The sequence below is a fragment of the Choloepus didactylus genome, chromosome 15 (genome assembly GCF_015220235.1).
Source record: "Choloepus didactylus isolate mChoDid1 chromosome 15, mChoDid1.pri, whole genome shotgun sequence".
Taxonomy (NCBI): Eukaryota; Metazoa; Chordata; class Mammalia; order Pilosa; family Megalonychidae; genus Choloepus; species Choloepus didactylus.
In genome coordinates, this window is record NC_051321.1 from 8,382,797 (window position 1) to 8,400,090 (window position 17,294).

Sequence of the window (17,294 nt, forward strand, 5' to 3'; positions counted from 1 at the left end):
TCCCCACCCTCCCCAGGACAGCCGTGCTGCACCAGCCCTGGGATCACAGAGTGAGGCCCACACATGGAGAAGATCAGTGTCCCCCTGAGGGTCAGCCTACTGGGCGTTCCCTGGGAATACAGGAGCAGCTCGGCAACCCAGGCGTGCTGGGTGGTTAGACAGGCCCCTCTCCAACACCCAGAGCGAAGGGTCAGTGTGTGTCTCGGGAGGGACCCTGCCCGTTACCTCGAGGGTAGGGGTGGGGTGGGGTGGGAGACTTCCCTCTACATCTTTATATGCTACTTGATGTCTGACCTTTTTTTTTTTTTTTTTTTTTTTTTTAAACTACTGGGTAAATAATCCAGGAGAAGGAGTAGCTTTGGGCCATTTAGAAAATTAACTTCAGTCACCCGATTTCCTACATCCGATTTTCCCAAAAGGCTTTACTTCCTTAAGTACAGCTTGAATAATTTTATGAATTGTGGTATTGCAGCCACCACTTAACCTATGGCTTGGCTGGTGTTTTTCCTGCTACTGTGTCATTCCCATGGGCCATTCATTCTGTTATATCTGTCATTTAATTAGTTATTCAGGTGTGGTTTATAAAACAACCTAGATCACCCTTTTTAGAGCTTTCTACCCAGCTGCCTTCATAAGAAAGGAATCCCTTATTCAAGTTTGGCTTCGGAAGATTCTGGAATGGGTGCTTCCAAGGTGGCCTTGACCCCGTGACTTTCTGTGGGACTAGAGGAAGGGTCAGGGAGGGTTTTCCCGGCAGACCGGCTGGACAGGCCAGCATTCTCGAGGCGTGAGGCACCTGCGGATCTGCTGCAGACCCCAGCGAGTGCCTGGCCTCTACTTGCGGGCTCTCTTGTTGGCTTCAGCCGGACTGACGGACACCAGATCCCCGTGGCCTCGGTTGGTAAATGAGACTGCTGGGTGGGCTGGTGGCGCTTCTCCAGAGTGGTGTCACATCTCTCCAGAGGGCGGTGGACCTGCAGGCCAAAGCTGCCCAGGCACCACGGAGCTTTTTCTCTTGGGTGGAATCATCTCACCCTCAAGTCCCTTTTCAGGCGTAACGGTGAAATCCATTCTGAGGACTCGAGGGGTTCACTTGCAGAACCTGGCAGTAATTGCTTAACTGTGATAATATTAATTCACTAGCATATTGCAAAACTTGAGTCTCTCTCTTTCTTTATTAACATAATGTTTAAGTAGATTTCCTTAAAAGAATTTAAGGCTATCATCATGTTTGAGTGGTTTGAGAAGACTTCATTTTGAAAGACACTGCTGAAGACGTGCAATTACTTGTGTAAATCCCCTCAACCGCCTCATCTTTTATAAAGACTAGGAACTAAAATAAAGACAGTGGAAGGATCTTACAATTTTATTTGAGATTTAAATCTTTAGGTAAGTGAGGACTGGGGTTCTGTGCTCTGTAACCTCACAAGGGTTTGGTCAGGGCCTACGGGGCAGTTAATGGCCATTTCATAAAATTAATATGCCCAGATTTTGGACCATGCCAGGGAGGGGATCTTCCCAGTTCTCTTGCCCTGGCTTCTTTGCTTCTGGATGTTTCTGTTTTGTGTTTGATATCTAAGAGAGTGATTGTGAAATAAAGTGGTGTTCCTTTATTGTTCTTCTTTTCCTTAAATTTCATGTTTTCTCTTTGAAACCCATATGGAACATTTCTTTTCTACCTGTATCTTGTATTAGCCAAAAATCTCCAAGTAGCTTTCTTACACAAGCATTTTTCCCTTTTATGAAATAAGTTGCATTCCCTGGTGCCAGACGTTTCGGCCCTAGGTCACAGCCTTCATTTCAAGCAAATCCAACTTTCCATGTCCTTTCAGATCTTGGGTGTTCTTTGGCCTGGGGTTCAGGGTCTTCTCTTTTGAGGTGGAAGGTGGTGTTTCCTCTTGGAAGGTTTGGCATTGGGACATCCTTCTTTACGGAAAGACCTGGCTCTCCTTTTGAGCTTTTGAGTTTCGCTGTGAGTTTCCTCCCAGCCTAAGCCAGAGTAAGTGATGGTCCCCTGGGTGGGACCAGTGTCCAAAGTTGGCTGAGACAAAAGAAGGTGATGCACCTGCTGTCCGTGTGTCTGTGCAGAGCCTCCTCTGGTCCTCGCCACCACTTTGGACGACCATAGTATTATCCCTGTTCCAGTTTCAAGGGGCCTGATGTCCACAGCAGATTGCCCAAGGCCATTCTAGAGTAAATCCCAGGACTCCATCCCTATCCCCAACAACCCTACTGTCATAGTAGAAGTTGTACATTTTCAGCAATAGTGGGCCAGTGAAACACATTTCTTCTCCTTTTTAAAATATTTCTATATTTACCTTTTTCAGGCTGAACATTGATTAGATAGATGATAGATGATTAGATAGTTGTTCTAGTTTGCTAATGCTGCAGAATGCAAAACACCAGAGATGGATAGGCTTTTATAAAACGGGTTTATTTCGCTACACACTTACAGTCTTAAGGCCACAAAGCATCCAAGGTAACACCTCAGCAATCGGGTACCTTCACCGGAGGATGGCCAATGGTGTCCAGAAAACCTCTGTTAGCTAGGAAGGCAGCTGGCGTCTGCTCCAAAGCTCCAGCATCACAACAGCTTTCTCCTAGGACGTTCCTCTCTAGCAAGCTTGCTCCTCTTCCAAAACATCACCCACAGCTGCACTCCATTCCCTCCCCCCAGTCAGCTCATTTATATAGCCCCACCGATCAAGGCCCACCCTGAATGGGCGGGGCCATGCCTCCATGGGAGCATCTCATCAGAATCATCTCCCATGGCTGGGTGGGGCACATTCGAAGCAAATCCAACCAGCACCAAAACCTCTGCCCCACACAAGACCACAAAGATAATGGCATTTGGGGGACACGATACACTCAAACCGGCACAATAGTCAAGATGATAGGGGTTGATAAATTCGGTGGCAAACATGGTTGTGATTTATGAGTACAGATGGGGGTGAGATAAATGCCAAAGGAGTCCAGAAGCCCCCCACCCCCCAATGTTGGTTTTCATCGCGGGCATCACCGAGGGAGCCGTAATGCTACCTGGGAGCCAGGCCGGGGCGATGGCGGGCATGGCGAGCTGGCATTATCAGTGGAGACAGCAGCCGGAATCCACTGTGCACAGCGTGGCTCTGCGGAGGGCCTGGCGCTATCATCGGGAAGACGTTTTATGTTAATTGAGGCCTCCTTGGGAGGGCAGAGGAAGAAAATGTCACATTTCACATTTTCTTGTTTCAAAAGAAATAGTTTGGGGGTTGGAGGGGGCTAGGGTGACATTAGAGCTCTCGCCGAGCCCAGAGCCTCGAGAGTCTGAATTTGCTGCCATTGTGGCTGGCTGGAAACCAGGGTGAGGCTGCAGCTGGGGACGGGGCTCCCCGTGAGAGGGGCAGCCATAGAGGGTGCCCCCAACCCCCAAGCCAGCCTCCGAGAGTCAGTTGGGAGTGAGGGGGGGCTCCTATTTTTTATTATTTTATAACAGGACCCAGACAATTTGTGTAAGCTGATGGTTGATCTTTCCTTTGATTGCATGATCGAGATTCTACTTATCAATTTTTCAGGAAGCCGTCTAATTATACAAATTAAAATTCAAAGGAAAGCAAAAAGAGTGATTACGCCTCACTCAGGGAATTGGGGGAGGAGGGTGTGAAACCCGGCTTGCCTCAGATGATAATGCTGTCATTTTTCATCTCCAAGACACTTCACAAATATTAACTAATTAATTCTCTCGCCCTTTGGAGGAGGCGGTTACCACAGAATTTTCTCTTCACACTAGAGTCAGGAGGTACCAGGCTGGTTTGGAAACCTCAGCACTCAGGGCCAGCCTGGCATACAGGGTCTCACGTGGCCCAAACCCACCAGCCCAAGGGTTCATGTACCCCCCTTTACCCAACCTCATCTCTCCTCTCCAGTCTGTCAGAGTAGGGACCATCTACCTGCATCGTTCGCTTTCAAAAAAGCCCAGCACAAGCAAAACCAGATTTTAAAAAATGTTTCCACTCCATCTCCATCCACGGGCGTGTCATCTTGCTTTAGGGTGACCATCATCTCCTCACTTAGCAGATATGGTAATTCCAGGTTTAGGGGACATCTCAGGATTGGAAAGAGTTTGGTATCTCTTGGACATTGCATTAATAATTTATGTGATTGGAAATTGTGCCTTTTCCCAGCTCTTCTTTAAAAAATCACGTAATTATTGCCATAAATCTTTGGGGTGCTTTTTCAGCCTCATTGCTGGAAAATTAGCCATTAACTACCCGGAAGTTGTCTACCTTTTAATAATTGGGGTTCAGACCTGTGGTTTGACCTTTGATAAAGTAACTCCCAGAGTTTTGCATAATTGATGACCGTGCATAATAATTCTCCCCACTGCACCAGGAAATGGGCATTTTTAACCCTTGAGCCTCACTTTTGTCTCCCTCATTTGCTGAAGACAACTTCTTCTTCTTCCTTTCTTTTTAAACAGATAAGCCAGGTTATTTGTTGAATAAAACACAGGAGACCATAAAACAGTTTCAAAACATTGTAGTTCTTTGTTGGGATTCTTCAGGCTTTATTTTACTTGATTTGAAAAATGTCATTCCCAAAGCAGTGTGTTCAAAGCTAGGGCAGCAGGAATTGGCAGTTACTGGTTTGCAGCCTCAACTGGTGTATGGTGAGCAGAAAATGAGGGTCAAAATCTTCCAAACACACAGCCCTGACTCCCTGTAGAAACAAGGATGGCAGCAGCTGCCCATTCCTTGGGCAGCATATGAGTTCCCCACTGGAGCTGACCACGTGCCCCAACCCCAGAGGGGAGATCCTGGCAACCCTCGAGGCTGGGACCAAACGTCAAGGCCAGAAGTACACTGGCCTTGCCAGTGCTCTCGGTGGCACCCTCCAGATGTGAGGAAGGTAGCACTGGGCGGTCCTCGTTAGGTGATGTTGTTGCTTCCTGCCCCCAGTTCTCCTGCAATCATGTCAAGTTCAGGGGCTTGTGTTGTGCGGGGCAGTGGCTTCAACTCCTGTTTTGCAAAGTTTTGTGAACTGCCCGGTGGAAGGTGCAGGGCTTTGGTGAAGCTGCAGCTGGCACCTGCATCTCGGCGCAGGACCATCACAGGCCTGCCCCACGCCCCTGGTGCTCCAGCACGCTCTGTGAGCCGCTCCCCTTGATGCACAGCACCTCCCTGGGCTCACAGGCACAAGGGACAGGCCAGACGAGCTGGCCTCTAGCGTTGGAGCACAGGTTATTCCAGTTCAGATTGACCAGTAACTGGCGTTTACAGTCCTGAAGTTTAAAGGCAAGAGATCCCCGTGCAGCTATTTATGGCTTTCAGAAATAACTGGCAATTGCCCTGTGCATGTTCACTTGTTTCCTCTTACAAGTCAGAAGGTAGGGGATAGGTAAAAATGGACTTTAGGGACCGTCCCCTACCAGTGTTTGAAGGAGGAGAGCCAGCCACATGCCAGGACGGCAGATCCCCTGGAGAAAGTGACAGCAAAGTCCCAAATTACCTGTCCTGTGCCCCAAGGGTTCCCAGAGAGTAAGGATTCTTTTCTGCTCGTTTCAGGGTTCATAGTGGCGTAATGCACGCAGACTCCTGCGAGTTCCCCTAAGTTCTTAGAGGACTGCTTTGCCTTTTGAATCAGAGAGTTGCAAAGTCCGATAAAGAATGGCCCTTGTGGATAAGCACAAAGTCAAGCGACAGCGATTGGACAGAATTTGTGAAGGTAAGAGCCAGCGTAATTGGCGGTTTGTCGCGAAAGGTGCGTAGTCCCGCCCTCCACCCCAGACCTGTGCACCTGTCCAGGTGTCTGCCTGCACAGCAGCCCTCACCCCCACCCCCTACCCTCCCGCCAGCACCCCTCACCATCTCCAGTAGGACAGGGCCTAGCTTCTGGGGTAAGGGTGGAGCCAGGAAGCGAGGGAGGGTCCATTGCTTCCACACACCCAAGATTATTTTGCATACGGAAGACATTCTACATTATGTCCATCTTTTTTCACTTCCTGAACTTTCTGGACTTGATCTGCTTCAAATTAAGATATTTACAAAGACAAATTCCGAGGTATTCCTAACGAGCCCAGCATTGCCCCTTGCAATGTGCACAGGTCCCTGGTATCTTTGCAAATGTCTGGAAGTGTTTTATTCATGAAAGGAAAAGTAAACGTAATTAAAATCTAATGGAAACCAGGGGCAGAACTCTGAAATGTTGGTTAAGCTTCATCCTCTCCTAATTAGTGAGTGTGTGGATTTGTACTCAGGGTGAAGCCCCGGCCGGCAGCTTTGCCGCTGGAGTGGTGACTGGTGAACTTGGCACCAGGGAAACTGGGATGGTGGGACATGGAGACTCGGCACCCACTCCCCACCCCGGGGGCACACAGTGGCCCTCTCGGGAACAGGTCCCACACACCTGCGGGAATTGTTTGTCCTCTGGGCAGGTGTGGTTAGAGCCACCTGTGGGCTCGGTGGAGGCGTGTTCCCTCCTGAGTGCGTGTGCCCCTGGAGAGACGGCAAGAGTGTGGGAGATGCACCTCCCCCCACCCCTGGGGTTCACCTGCAGGGTCAGGGTCTCGATGGATTTAAAGTTGGTTTGTGGTTTGTTGTTTGTTTGCTTGTTTGTTTTTAATATTATTAGATTTTTTGAAACTATAGAAAAAATTGACAAGAGTGGTACAGTGAAGACACAGATATAGTTTTCGGTTGTGTTTACCAATCAATAACGTTGACTGCATTTGCTTTCTTTTTAGGTAGGGGGTGGGTGGGTAGGTGAATGGATGGATGGATGAATTTCTCCAGAACTACTGGAAAGAAAGTTACAGATGCAGCCATCTTCTAATTGCTTACGGCTGGAATCTCCCACTAGGATATTTTCCTACCCAACCACTCTACTGTAATCACCCCAAGAAGTTTAACCCTGGTACAGGATTATCTAATACAGCCTTCACGTGCACATTCCTCCACGTGTCCCTTATTTGCTCTCTTGCTGTTTACGTCCGTTCACTTATGCAGGAACCAACCAGGGGTCCCACGTGGCATTTAGTTGATTCTCCTTAGTCTCCTTAGGCTAAAATAATCTCCTTGCCTTTTAGTCATTCACAACCATTGACATTTTTCAAGAATCCAGGCCAGTTATTTGGTAGAAGCCCCCACAATCTGGATTCTTCTGATTGCATGGGGCTTTTCAAAATTTATTTTTTATCTTTAGTGGAGAAATTCTTCATCAGAGTTGTGGAATCCCCCCTCCCCCCTCCAAATTAGCATTACTGGATCAACTTTCTAATGCCAACCCCTCCGCTCAAGCGTTGCTGGAAATACCACAAGATGAGAATGGAACTGAGGAACCAGTCTCCCTAATTCTGTATTTCCGTGACTGCATAGGCACAACTTTACGTAGAGAAGGAGATTTTATTGGTTCAGGCAAAGCCATCGACGCACCCTCTGGCCCTACCTTCTGAGCAAGGCTCACCAACCCTCCCACCCATTGCTTCATCTGTAATACGGATTTTGCAGCAAACATTTTTTAGGAGAAATTTCAGTGTCCCCTTTATCTATGCCCAGGGTTCCCGAGCCAGCTGCAGTTTTATTTATTAATTATTTTTTTCAGTTCTCAATAACCACTATTAAGACGGGCCTTGAGCTGCTCAGGGGCAGCTTGTCGTGCGTGGTCCCTGACATTCATTCGGCCTCCCACTGAGTAACAATGGCCGTTCCCTGGTCCTGTGCACGTGCAGGGCACTGGCACTCCTCGCGTGCCTGAGCTGACTGCGCCTGGTCGGGGTCAGGACAGAGGTGCAGGTGAGGCACAGAGCAGTCAGTGGTTTGCACCCCAGAAACCGGGGAGGCTGCTGTTCTCTCCCGCCCTTCCCCGATTCAGCCCCATCGTGCATTCGTGGTTTCTTCTGCCCCACGTATTTTGGCATCTACGTTCCCCTTTGGCTTCTCGCCATAGTCAGTTCTGAAAACCTCGATGCCTCGTAGATTGTTCTACTTGCAAGTCCAGGGAGTCCATCAAACTACTCTCTTCTTCCCTTCTGCCCAGACCCCCACCCCAGGGGCCTCCTGGGCCCCCTAATCTTTGTACAATTTTAGGATTAAAAGCGTAGAGTTGCTCTGTCCCACAGCAGATAGCCCATCCACACCTGGGCTTGTAGGAACTTCCTGCTTTGGGTCCTGGAAACACGGGCCCCTTCAAATTCATCCCACTTGCCTGCTAAACACCCTCCAGTTGCAGACTCCTGGCTGTGGGGGTCCCCTGCTCAGCTGGGACTTGCCTTCTGAAGACTCCCTGTTCTTGCTCCAGCTGAGCCAGTTGGGCTGTATCTGTGCACTATCCTGGCCCAGGTACTTCTCCCAGATCCTTCACCTGCCTTTCAAGGCCTCACCTGGTCCAGCCCCTTCCTCCTCAAAACCTCCCATACCCAGGCTCCCAGGTGCCCGTCCTTTTGTGGCCACTCTCAGCTGTCCTCCCAGCGGTGGCCACAGAGTCAAAGTCTGGGAAGATGGGGGTACGTCTCTTTGTGTGCCCGGAGTCTGACCTGAGATGTCATACCCCATGGGAGGGGTTTCGGTCCCAAGATTAGAGTGGGAAACAGAATACAGTTTTGCTTCTCACCAGCCGAAGTCTTTAAGACTCCATCCAAATTGGCTGGAATAATGGGCATTGAAGCTGACTTAAAAGCCAGATTTTAGTTTTTCCTTTAAGTGACCCTTTCTATTTTGATATTTGTAATTCTCTGCTTTTTATTGATTCCTAATATCAAACAATCATAGAGTGCTGTTGTATAAGAATTATGGAGAGCAAGGTCTGAAATACATAAGCAGATTACAGAATCTGCTCTTTTTGATGTATAATTTAGGTCTTGGCCCTCCCCTTTGTTTGCTGCCTTTGTTGAAATATTGCATTTGTGAATTGTTCCAGGGAGTTCTAATACCTCACTGCAGCATTCCAGAGCTACTTTGATTTGCCCCAAGTATTGGCTGGTCAGAGATGAGGGCTTGCTCTAACTCAGCATTGCAAAAGTAACCCTGGAAAGCATTTTCCGGAAGCCTGGATTTGTAGAACTGTAGTACACCATGGTGGCTTTGCTAATGACTTTTTGTTAGACCATCTTATTGTGGGTTGTGGTAGAGTAAATCACTAAACACCATCCTTCCCTGTGGCTGTTGAAAATGCAGTTTGAAAAAAAGTAGATACTGCCTTTTACTTCATTTTGTTTGAATGTCTTGGACGCATGGAAAAAATGGTCCTGAAGACTGTATCACCTGAGCTGTAATGAGTTCCCTTTATGACATAATTCAAGGATGCTTTTCCTCGGTAAAAAAAAGAAATGGTACGAACCTCCTTTTAAATAAATGATCATATTAAACATTCCCCCCCCTCAGATGTTCTAAAAGGAGGTGACAAACATGGGCTGACGGGATGGATGTGGGGAAAATAGAGGCCCTAAAGGACCGGAGACCAGGCATGGCTTTTACACAAATAGGAAACTTTTCTACATCAACTTTGTGGCAAAGGAGGATGGAAAACTCAGAAAATGCTGCAGAGGAAAACTTTTTCCCCATCAGCTTGCTTTTCTGTGTAGCGTTCTCTTCTGCTCTTCTGCGTCGGGAGAGCTTGCCACTGCGCAAGTCAGTCTCGCGGAACGACCCCCTAAGAGGGCTCGTTGCTGTTCGCAGCAAGTCTAAGAAGCAAAGGTGGGGGCACCCGAGAGCTGCAGCTTGGCCACGGTGAGGGCCGCTGCGCGCTCACCCCTGGCTTGGGAGGAACCGGGTCTTTCCTCACAGCAGCGTTCATTGCCTGGCACGTGCCCATCGGCACCCACTGGGAGGGACGAGTGGCCTCTCCTTTCCCTTCAGGGAAAAGTGCAGCCCACAGAGTCAGGCCAGAGGCCCCTGTTTTTGGCTTGTTTTTTTGGGGGCATATGTTTTTGTCTGACCTGTCTTTTGATCTTTCATAATGCAATATAAAAATCATTCCTTGTTTTGTTTTTTAAAAGCAAACTATAAAGAAACAGTGTTGAAGCTGGTTTCTATAGGGTGTCCACAGTCACATCAAAATAGTCCCCAAAATGTGATTTTTTAAATGGAATTTATAATGTTGCTATACATTATAATTACATGTTGGGATTAGGCAATTATGCACTTTTCCAGTAATTATGTGATTAGCTGTAATTACATCAGCTATGTAAATATACAATAGTCAACTAAACCTGACTTAAAATTCTGTAGTATAAATGAATACATGACAACAACGTTATGTTTCCGTGAAGGACGAGTAAAGCTATGTGAAGTGGCCACGTTTAAGCCTCGTAGCCAGAAATGAAGTTATTTACAAGGGATCAGAGCCTGTGTTTTGCCTCAGGTGATTGTGGTTTTAAGATAAATTTGGGGCCCATGGACCCCTCCCCTTGGGATGCCCACCCTCATCGAGGGGAGTGGACTCACATAATGGCTACACCCAGCGAGGCCCTCAATTTCTGCAGATGAGAATCAGGTTAAATGTTTTACTAATGCTTGTTATTACTGATTTGTAAAACACAGATGTAAGCTTCTCTCCGCACTTGCCAATTTGCCGATGGACTCTTTCCTGAAGGCAGATTTTCTTTAAGCTCCATGTGTTTCTAAAAGTGACATGTTAAGGCTGCTTGGTGTTTCTTTCCAAAGCTGGTGGGGGGTGGGGGGTGGCTCATTTTGGACTGCGTGGTGGCTGTTGCTTGGGGCTCTTTTCCCACAGCCATGGATCCAGCTCTTGCCCGTCAGCGGGCGACTTGTTTCTCGGTCACTTTTTGAGGTGATTCCCACCACATTTGGCGTTTTCCTCTTGGTCACTGCAGTTTGAGGGAAGGGGGCTCTGGTTTTGAGATCATTAAAAACCTTATAGGAACCAGGGATCCGATGATTCCAAGCAACCTTCCTTGTCAGATGAGATCTGAGGGCAGCAGAGTCATCCTGGCTTTGCAGAGCCAGGCCCCTGCAGCAGTGCCCCACTGGGCCTGGGTGTGTCCTAGCTCAGTTCACCCCAGTTACTTTAAAAGTACTTTAGGGTGTTGGTGGACCAGAACCCCAAGATACACTTGGCTGCCAGCTTCTTTCCCTCTCATTCCTTTTGCAGAACCTAGAGTGATACACAGGGAAGACAGAACCCATTGCTGATTGATTTAGTAGACTTAAATCACCCAACATTATTTGATGTGTCCCAAACATTGATTGACTCTCTTGCTAATAAAGCCCAGGCAGTTCGTTGTGCGTATGCTCTCTCACGTGGCTTTCTGAATTTCCAAACTCCCCTCCCAGGACCAGGCCCGCTCTTGGCTGAGCACCACCAGCTGGGGGTGAGGGGTGCGTTTTGGGGATACAGCGCGGTGGGTTTCTGTGGAGTAGCCATCTGAGGGGCTGGAGCATCTGTGGGGCTTGTTCCTGAAAGCCTGATTGGTGAGATCTGTGACAAGAAGGTGCTCTCCTTCGTGTTTACACCCTGGAAGAGGTGAAGCAGATTCTTCTGAGGTTCTAGGTGGGGTGGTGAGTCAGCCCTTCGTTGTGCTAACAGAAAGTCTTTGCAGCACCTACATATTTTCCACACACGGGTGTCCCATTTGTCTCCTGTCACCCAGCCACGGCCCCAGGGAATCTGTGCCGTCCACACCTTCACCTCCTACCCCTGCTCCCCATTTAGTGAAACAGATGTTTGATTTTAGAGCAGAGCCTGAAAGTGAAAATGGCAAGCCATGGAGTCTGTTTCTGATTTTAGCTACAGCCTTAGCACTACTTATCAATGGACAAATTCTTTGTATTTTGTTAACATAATAGAGAAGTTTATAGATGTTCTGGACACTACTTGAACATCCTGGTCAGTGGGTTTTGAAACTATTATTTTTTTGTTCTTATGAAGAGGCAGATGTCTGATCCAGTGTTAATGATATTTTGAACCCTTTTTTTTTGCTCTAAATAAGAAAAGAAAAATTGACCAGGACCCTTTAAAAGGACTTTTCCAAAGGCAGAAGTCCTAATCCAGAATGTTTCAGTGTCCAGTGTGCACGGGGTGTCTTCAGGTTTCTGTCATCTGTAACTAACAGAGCTGCTTGTGCATCATCCTTTTGTTGACCCCCCGTTTGACAAATGCCCCTTTGTCACCAGGCACTGCTGGGGGCTCGCTGGTGCACTAGGCAGTCAAGGCCCCTGCCTTTGCAGAACTTCAGCACAAGGACTCGATCGCCAGGTTTTTTTCACACGGTAGCAAATGCTGCAGAGAAAATCGAGCTCAGTGATGGGATAGAGGGTGTCTGGGAAGGAGGGCAACTTCTAATGCCCCGTGGTGGCTGTGTTCAGGAATTACAGCAAAGGAGAAAGGAACCTGCTTTGCAGTGTGCACGCCCTGCTTGCCCCCGACATCCTGCCCAGGGATGGTGCCCAGCACAGAGCACCTGACGCCTGCCTTCTGCAAACCAGCCGAGGCGGCATGGGTCACTGCCAGGCAGCATCGGCTGTCTGGGGGCGGCAGTCCTGCACTGCTTTCCTCTGCGTGGTGCCGCTGGTCACGGGCCGGGAGAGGAGGCAGCCCGTGCTGAGGCAGGCAGGTCGGGGTTCAGAGGCCTGGACGGCCACAGGCAGGGGCTTTCCAGTGAGAAAAATGAGTTCCATGTGGTTTCCTCCCTTCACTCCGTACCCTCCTTGGGGGCAGGGACCGTCTACCACCGTCAAGTCCTCTGTGTCTCAGACACAGCCCACATGTCAGACGGCCAGCTTAGTGACAAACAGACCAAGGGACAGGTCTCCATCACCTGGACAACGTGCAGGTGTGCCCATTGGAGGACTGGGCAGGGAGGACCTTGGCCTCCAGGTAAATGTGTTCCCTGGGTTATTTTTATGGTGTCCTGCTCATCTCGGGGGGTGGCAGGTTTCTGTGGAGGTGATGGGTGGATTGAGGTGGCTTGGTGAGGGCTGGGTATTCGAGCTGGACCCGGATGGACAGCCGCATTGGGGGCATCACAAGCAGAGATGAGGAAGAAGTACTGAAGAGGGGACATAAAACAATGGAATGTGGTGGGTGGGGTGGTGGTGGAGGGGGCCATGGGCCTGAGGCTGTTAGAGTCTGCTGGGGGCATTCTTAGTGAGGCTTCTGAGGTAGGTAGGAGTTCGTGACCTGAGCACCTGCCTGTGTCATCTCTTGTCACCCTCGGAGCAGCCTGTCAAGGTAGATTTGTTCGATGGTTGTTTGTGAGCGTGCCCGGGTCCCACAGCCAAGCTGGGGTCCTAGCCCACACTTCTTGCTTCACTGGCCCATTCACGAGGTGCCATGAAAGAGCCAAGGGCTTTTTACCCAATAGTCGATGTGCATCAAATCTAACTTTCATTACAAGGTTCTCAGCCAGTTTTAAAATTTAGTCAAGAAATCTAATCAGGAGCAAAATATAAGTCTTTGTTTTTACTTAAAGTGGTAAATATAGAGTTATGAAAGAGCTGAGCACGTCGAACGTGCCCTAATCTGGAAGGCGTCTGCCTGGCTCTGCCAGGTCCTCAGCTTTGCTCTGCTGCGTGTTGTGTTGATGTGCCGAGGCCGCCGCAGCCCGGGCTGAGATGGGTCACGGCCAGAGTGAAGACGAGCGGATGACTCCACTGATTCTCTGTTCCTACTTGTGTCATTTAGAGGAAGGGCTGCCTTAAAACCCTTCCAGGCTTCCTGTCTGCTATTTCACCTTTGCAGGTTGGGTTCTCCTCCCTCTAAATTGGATTAGCCGAGTAGGGGCAGTGTCAGGGGTGTTGCGGGGCAGAAGGAAAGGAGAAAAAATTTTAAGGCAGAAAGCTGTGTTTAAACATAAATTCTAGACCATTTATCTTAACAGAAACAAACAAAAACCCAGCAGAGCCTGCATGCATTACAAAGTAGGAAGTGGATACATCATGGCTATTCCGGGCCCTGTCTCCACCGGAAACCATGTGTGACCCACTAACCTCGGCCGTGTCCCCGGGGAGACGCTGCCTGCGGGAGGCGGAGGCGGCTGGGGGTTTGCCTCTCGGGCTTCAGCAGGCACAGGGAAGCATCACGGGGTGTTTTTTTAAATCCCACCTTCGTTTTTGGAGCTGGTGTGTTCGCCTGGCCCCCATGGTTACAGGAGACCAGTGGACAGAAGTCCAGGCCGGTTCTTGGCCCATCGGGAGGAAGGCATCTAAGTTAGCACCCCAGAGCCGGGGCAGCCACGGCTGGCATCTCCTCCTAGCAGGCAAACCGGGCTGGAAACCAGGCGGGCAGTGAGGGGTGGGCCGGCCACGACCCCCCAAGTTAGCCCGGACTTTAGATCCTGCGACTGCACCAAATATCTGGTGCTGTCCCCCCCCCCCCCCAAAAGTGCAGGTTCAGCCTCCCAGAGCAGTAATTCTATGTCCCATCCTTTCCAAGCGCTTTTCCAGGTCCTTATACCGACTACAGCCTGGAAAGGTTTGTTGGCGACTTGGCCGGAAGACCCGTGGGAGGGACCCCTGCCCGGCCCCCTGCTCGCATTTCTTCCTTGACCCTCTGAAACTGTCTGGGTCCAGCTCTGAGTTTCAGTCTCTAATCGTGAACTGGCGCCTTACACTGCACAGGGAACCCAAGAACTGGCTTTACCTCTTAGGTTTATTTTGTCTGCAAGGAAGCTGAGGTTCTTTTTGTCTTAATTTTCAGAAGACGGTTCTTTACCTTAGAATTATTGTATGTTTACTTTATATAAATTTTACATTACTTTTTGCCGTTTTCTGTAGTGAGGGCCTTGGAGGATTCAAGAGTTAGGGCAGAGAGACTCATTACTCTCTGAAATTGGCTTCCTCTCGCTTTGTTTGGTCAACATGCAATTTTCAGAGAAGCAGCCCTTTCTAAAAGGTTCCATAAAAGTGTTAAAATCTGCCAGAGTGTTTGGAAGAGTGAGTCCACTTACAGGTGTTTTTACCCAGCACAGGAAAATGTCTGCCATCATACCTGGCAGGTGGCAGAGCAGCCCTGGGTGAGCGTGGGAGCGTCCAGGCAGGACGGGCAGCCGGCTGGACGTACGGAGCCTGGGCCTCCCCCCACGTCCCACCCTCGATGTCTTCCCCGAAGCCCTTCCAAGAAGCATTCCCGGTTCCCTGCGAGCTGGTGAGCGAAGCATCCTTCCATACAGCTCTGCTGTCGTTGGAGATGCTAATAAGTTGGGTGACATCCCGAGAGTTACCCTATAGGGGAAACATTGAGCACCGGGTTTTTTCCCCCAACCTGCTCAGGGTTGATCCGCTGATCTGAACATTTCCTTTCTGAAAGGAAATGCAAATGTTCAGGAGTTGCTTCTGATGCTCAACTGGTTCATTTTATAAATGACACATCTAATATATTTGAGTTTTAGACAGCCTTACAGAAACTAGCACAATTTGTTTTCCCTTTCTGGCACCAGAATGGCAGGAATTTCCCCAGGAAGGCTGCACGGGATTTGGGAAAGCAGGGAGCTGGCTTTGGGGTCGGGCACCCCCGGGTTCTGAGCCTGGCTCTGCCACACCCTCGGCCTGCCTTCCCTGGCACCTGGGATGCCACAGAGTCGTGCCCGCCCTGAGGGTGCTTATGGGTCGCGTTAAACGGCTGATAGGGTGCAGCACTTCCCCGGTTTTAAAGCCTTACAGTAACAATTCTGTAAGGAAAACTTGACATCCAAGATGCCCTGTTCCCGGCCACCATAAAGGGCAGGTACATTTCACATCTGTGGCGTCCGTCCTACCTGGCCAGGTGTTATCTGCCCATGGTGGAAGGAGAGGTGGCAAGTGGGGTGGATCTGCACCAGGAGGACTTGGCCCCAAAACCCAAGGCTGGACGATGGGGAGTGACAAGGTGGACGTGGAGAGAAGGTCTGGAAATTACCTGGTTGGTTCTTTTCCCTCTCTTTAAGTCGCTTTGGCCTTAGGTGTGTCCTGCTGGGTCCTCCGGGCTCAATTTCCACGTTAGCGTTTACTCCCGAAGGGGAGCCCGCAGTGGGGGCGGCAAGCTGGGGAGAGCAGGAAGCTCGGGGCCTCTCTGGCCAGCCCTGGCCGCCTAGCAGTGCCCGGAAGTGACCTCTGCAGCCGTGTAGTGCTGCTTCCCATTGCGCTGGGACTTGGCCACCCCTCCTGCGTCCTGGGCTTTGTGACGTGTCCTTTCAGGGACCGTGCCCGCAGACTGCTGGACAGACAGAGGCATTGCATCCTTGTGCGCCTGGGGGGCCCGGTGTCCCTCCCCTTGCCCAGCCGCTTCCTCCGGGGCTCCAGCAGGGGGTAGCAGAAGTGGGGCAGGGAGGCCTCTTTTATATGCAAAAATCCAACGTTTTGCAGTGTGACTTCTGTTTTCCTTTCCTTTCCCTGCATCCCGGGAGGCCAGGGGATGAGGGCAGGGTTTCCCAGTCTTCAGATAAACCGGGTCTCAAGTTGGATAAGTAGCTGGCGGGACTGGGGTGGGGGGGTCCCTGCCCCCTTAGACTGTAGCCCTGTTTCCTGGAAATGGCATTGTCCGCACTCTCCTCCCTCCCAGCAATTCTCCAGCATTTCTCACATCTAATTTGTGAAATGACTTTATTTCTCTCTAGCTGATTCTCAGATTGGGAGGGACGGGTGAAGGCAGAGCACTCGGTGGAGATTCCCCAGGACCGTTCTGTTCCTAGAGGGAAACACCAAGCACTCCTGTTTGGGTCATTTCTTTATCTAAATAGTTGCTGTACCAAATCCCTCGTGGTCTCTGGGAAAGCTTAATCCGTAGGAATATGGAAAATCATCTGCAAGCTCTTAGCCAGGCCGCGCCTGCTGGAATTATTTTCTTTTTCCTCTCAAACATATTTAAAGGAAGCTGTGCTGTCTGATGCAGCAGCTGCCCTGGTTTTGTTTCATAACGTCAGGGTTTAGCCCCTGACCCTCCTTTCCTGTGGTTGGCGTCTTAGGATGATAAATTCCAGATCATGAATATGCTTTTTTCTGCTGGCAGTATGAAGGGAGCTGTGTTTTATGAAAATATGGTGGAGAGTCCATTTGGACTTCCGTAATCTAACTTGTTCAAATTTGTAATCAAAAAGTCATTTCAAAGCTGCGTTTCAGTATTGGCAAAGTGACGAGCTGGCTGCAGACCCAGCCCCTTACAGCCCCTTCCTAGAAGCATTTCGTGTTCTAGAACCTTGCATGGCACGCTTTGAATTTATCCTGCCTGTCTGCTCCCATTTGATGTGTTCTTAGCTGTGTTCGATGGATTAGAGTTTCATCAGGGATGGGTAAGCTAGAATTGACGTTGAAGCTGTCTTTTATTTTCCTTCTGTCACTTTTAGGCCATTGGAGACAGGGGCGTGGGGAGGCACCTTTTGGGGGGGG

The 17,294-nt window shown here is 49.6% G+C and overlaps 1 protein-coding gene across 8 annotated transcripts in view; it reads left to right on the top strand.

Annotated features, from left to right (window-relative positions):
- The window catches only part of CTBP2 (C-terminal binding protein 2), a 166,776-nt gene that overhangs the window by 111,060 nt on the left and 38,422 nt on the right, over positions 1-17,294 (top strand). For 7 of the 8 annotated variants that reach the window (XM_037804371.1, XM_037804367.1, XM_037804372.1 and 4 more), the window contains one exon: positions 5,544-5,703. The exons of the other annotated variant lie outside the window; for it this stretch is intronic. In XM_037804371.1, the coding sequence (XP_037660299.1) occupies positions 5,646-5,703 (58 nt within the window). In that variant the 5' untranslated portion in view covers positions 5,544-5,645. The remainder of the gene's footprint in view (positions 1-5,543; positions 5,704-17,294) is intronic. 8 annotated transcript variants of the gene reach the window in all.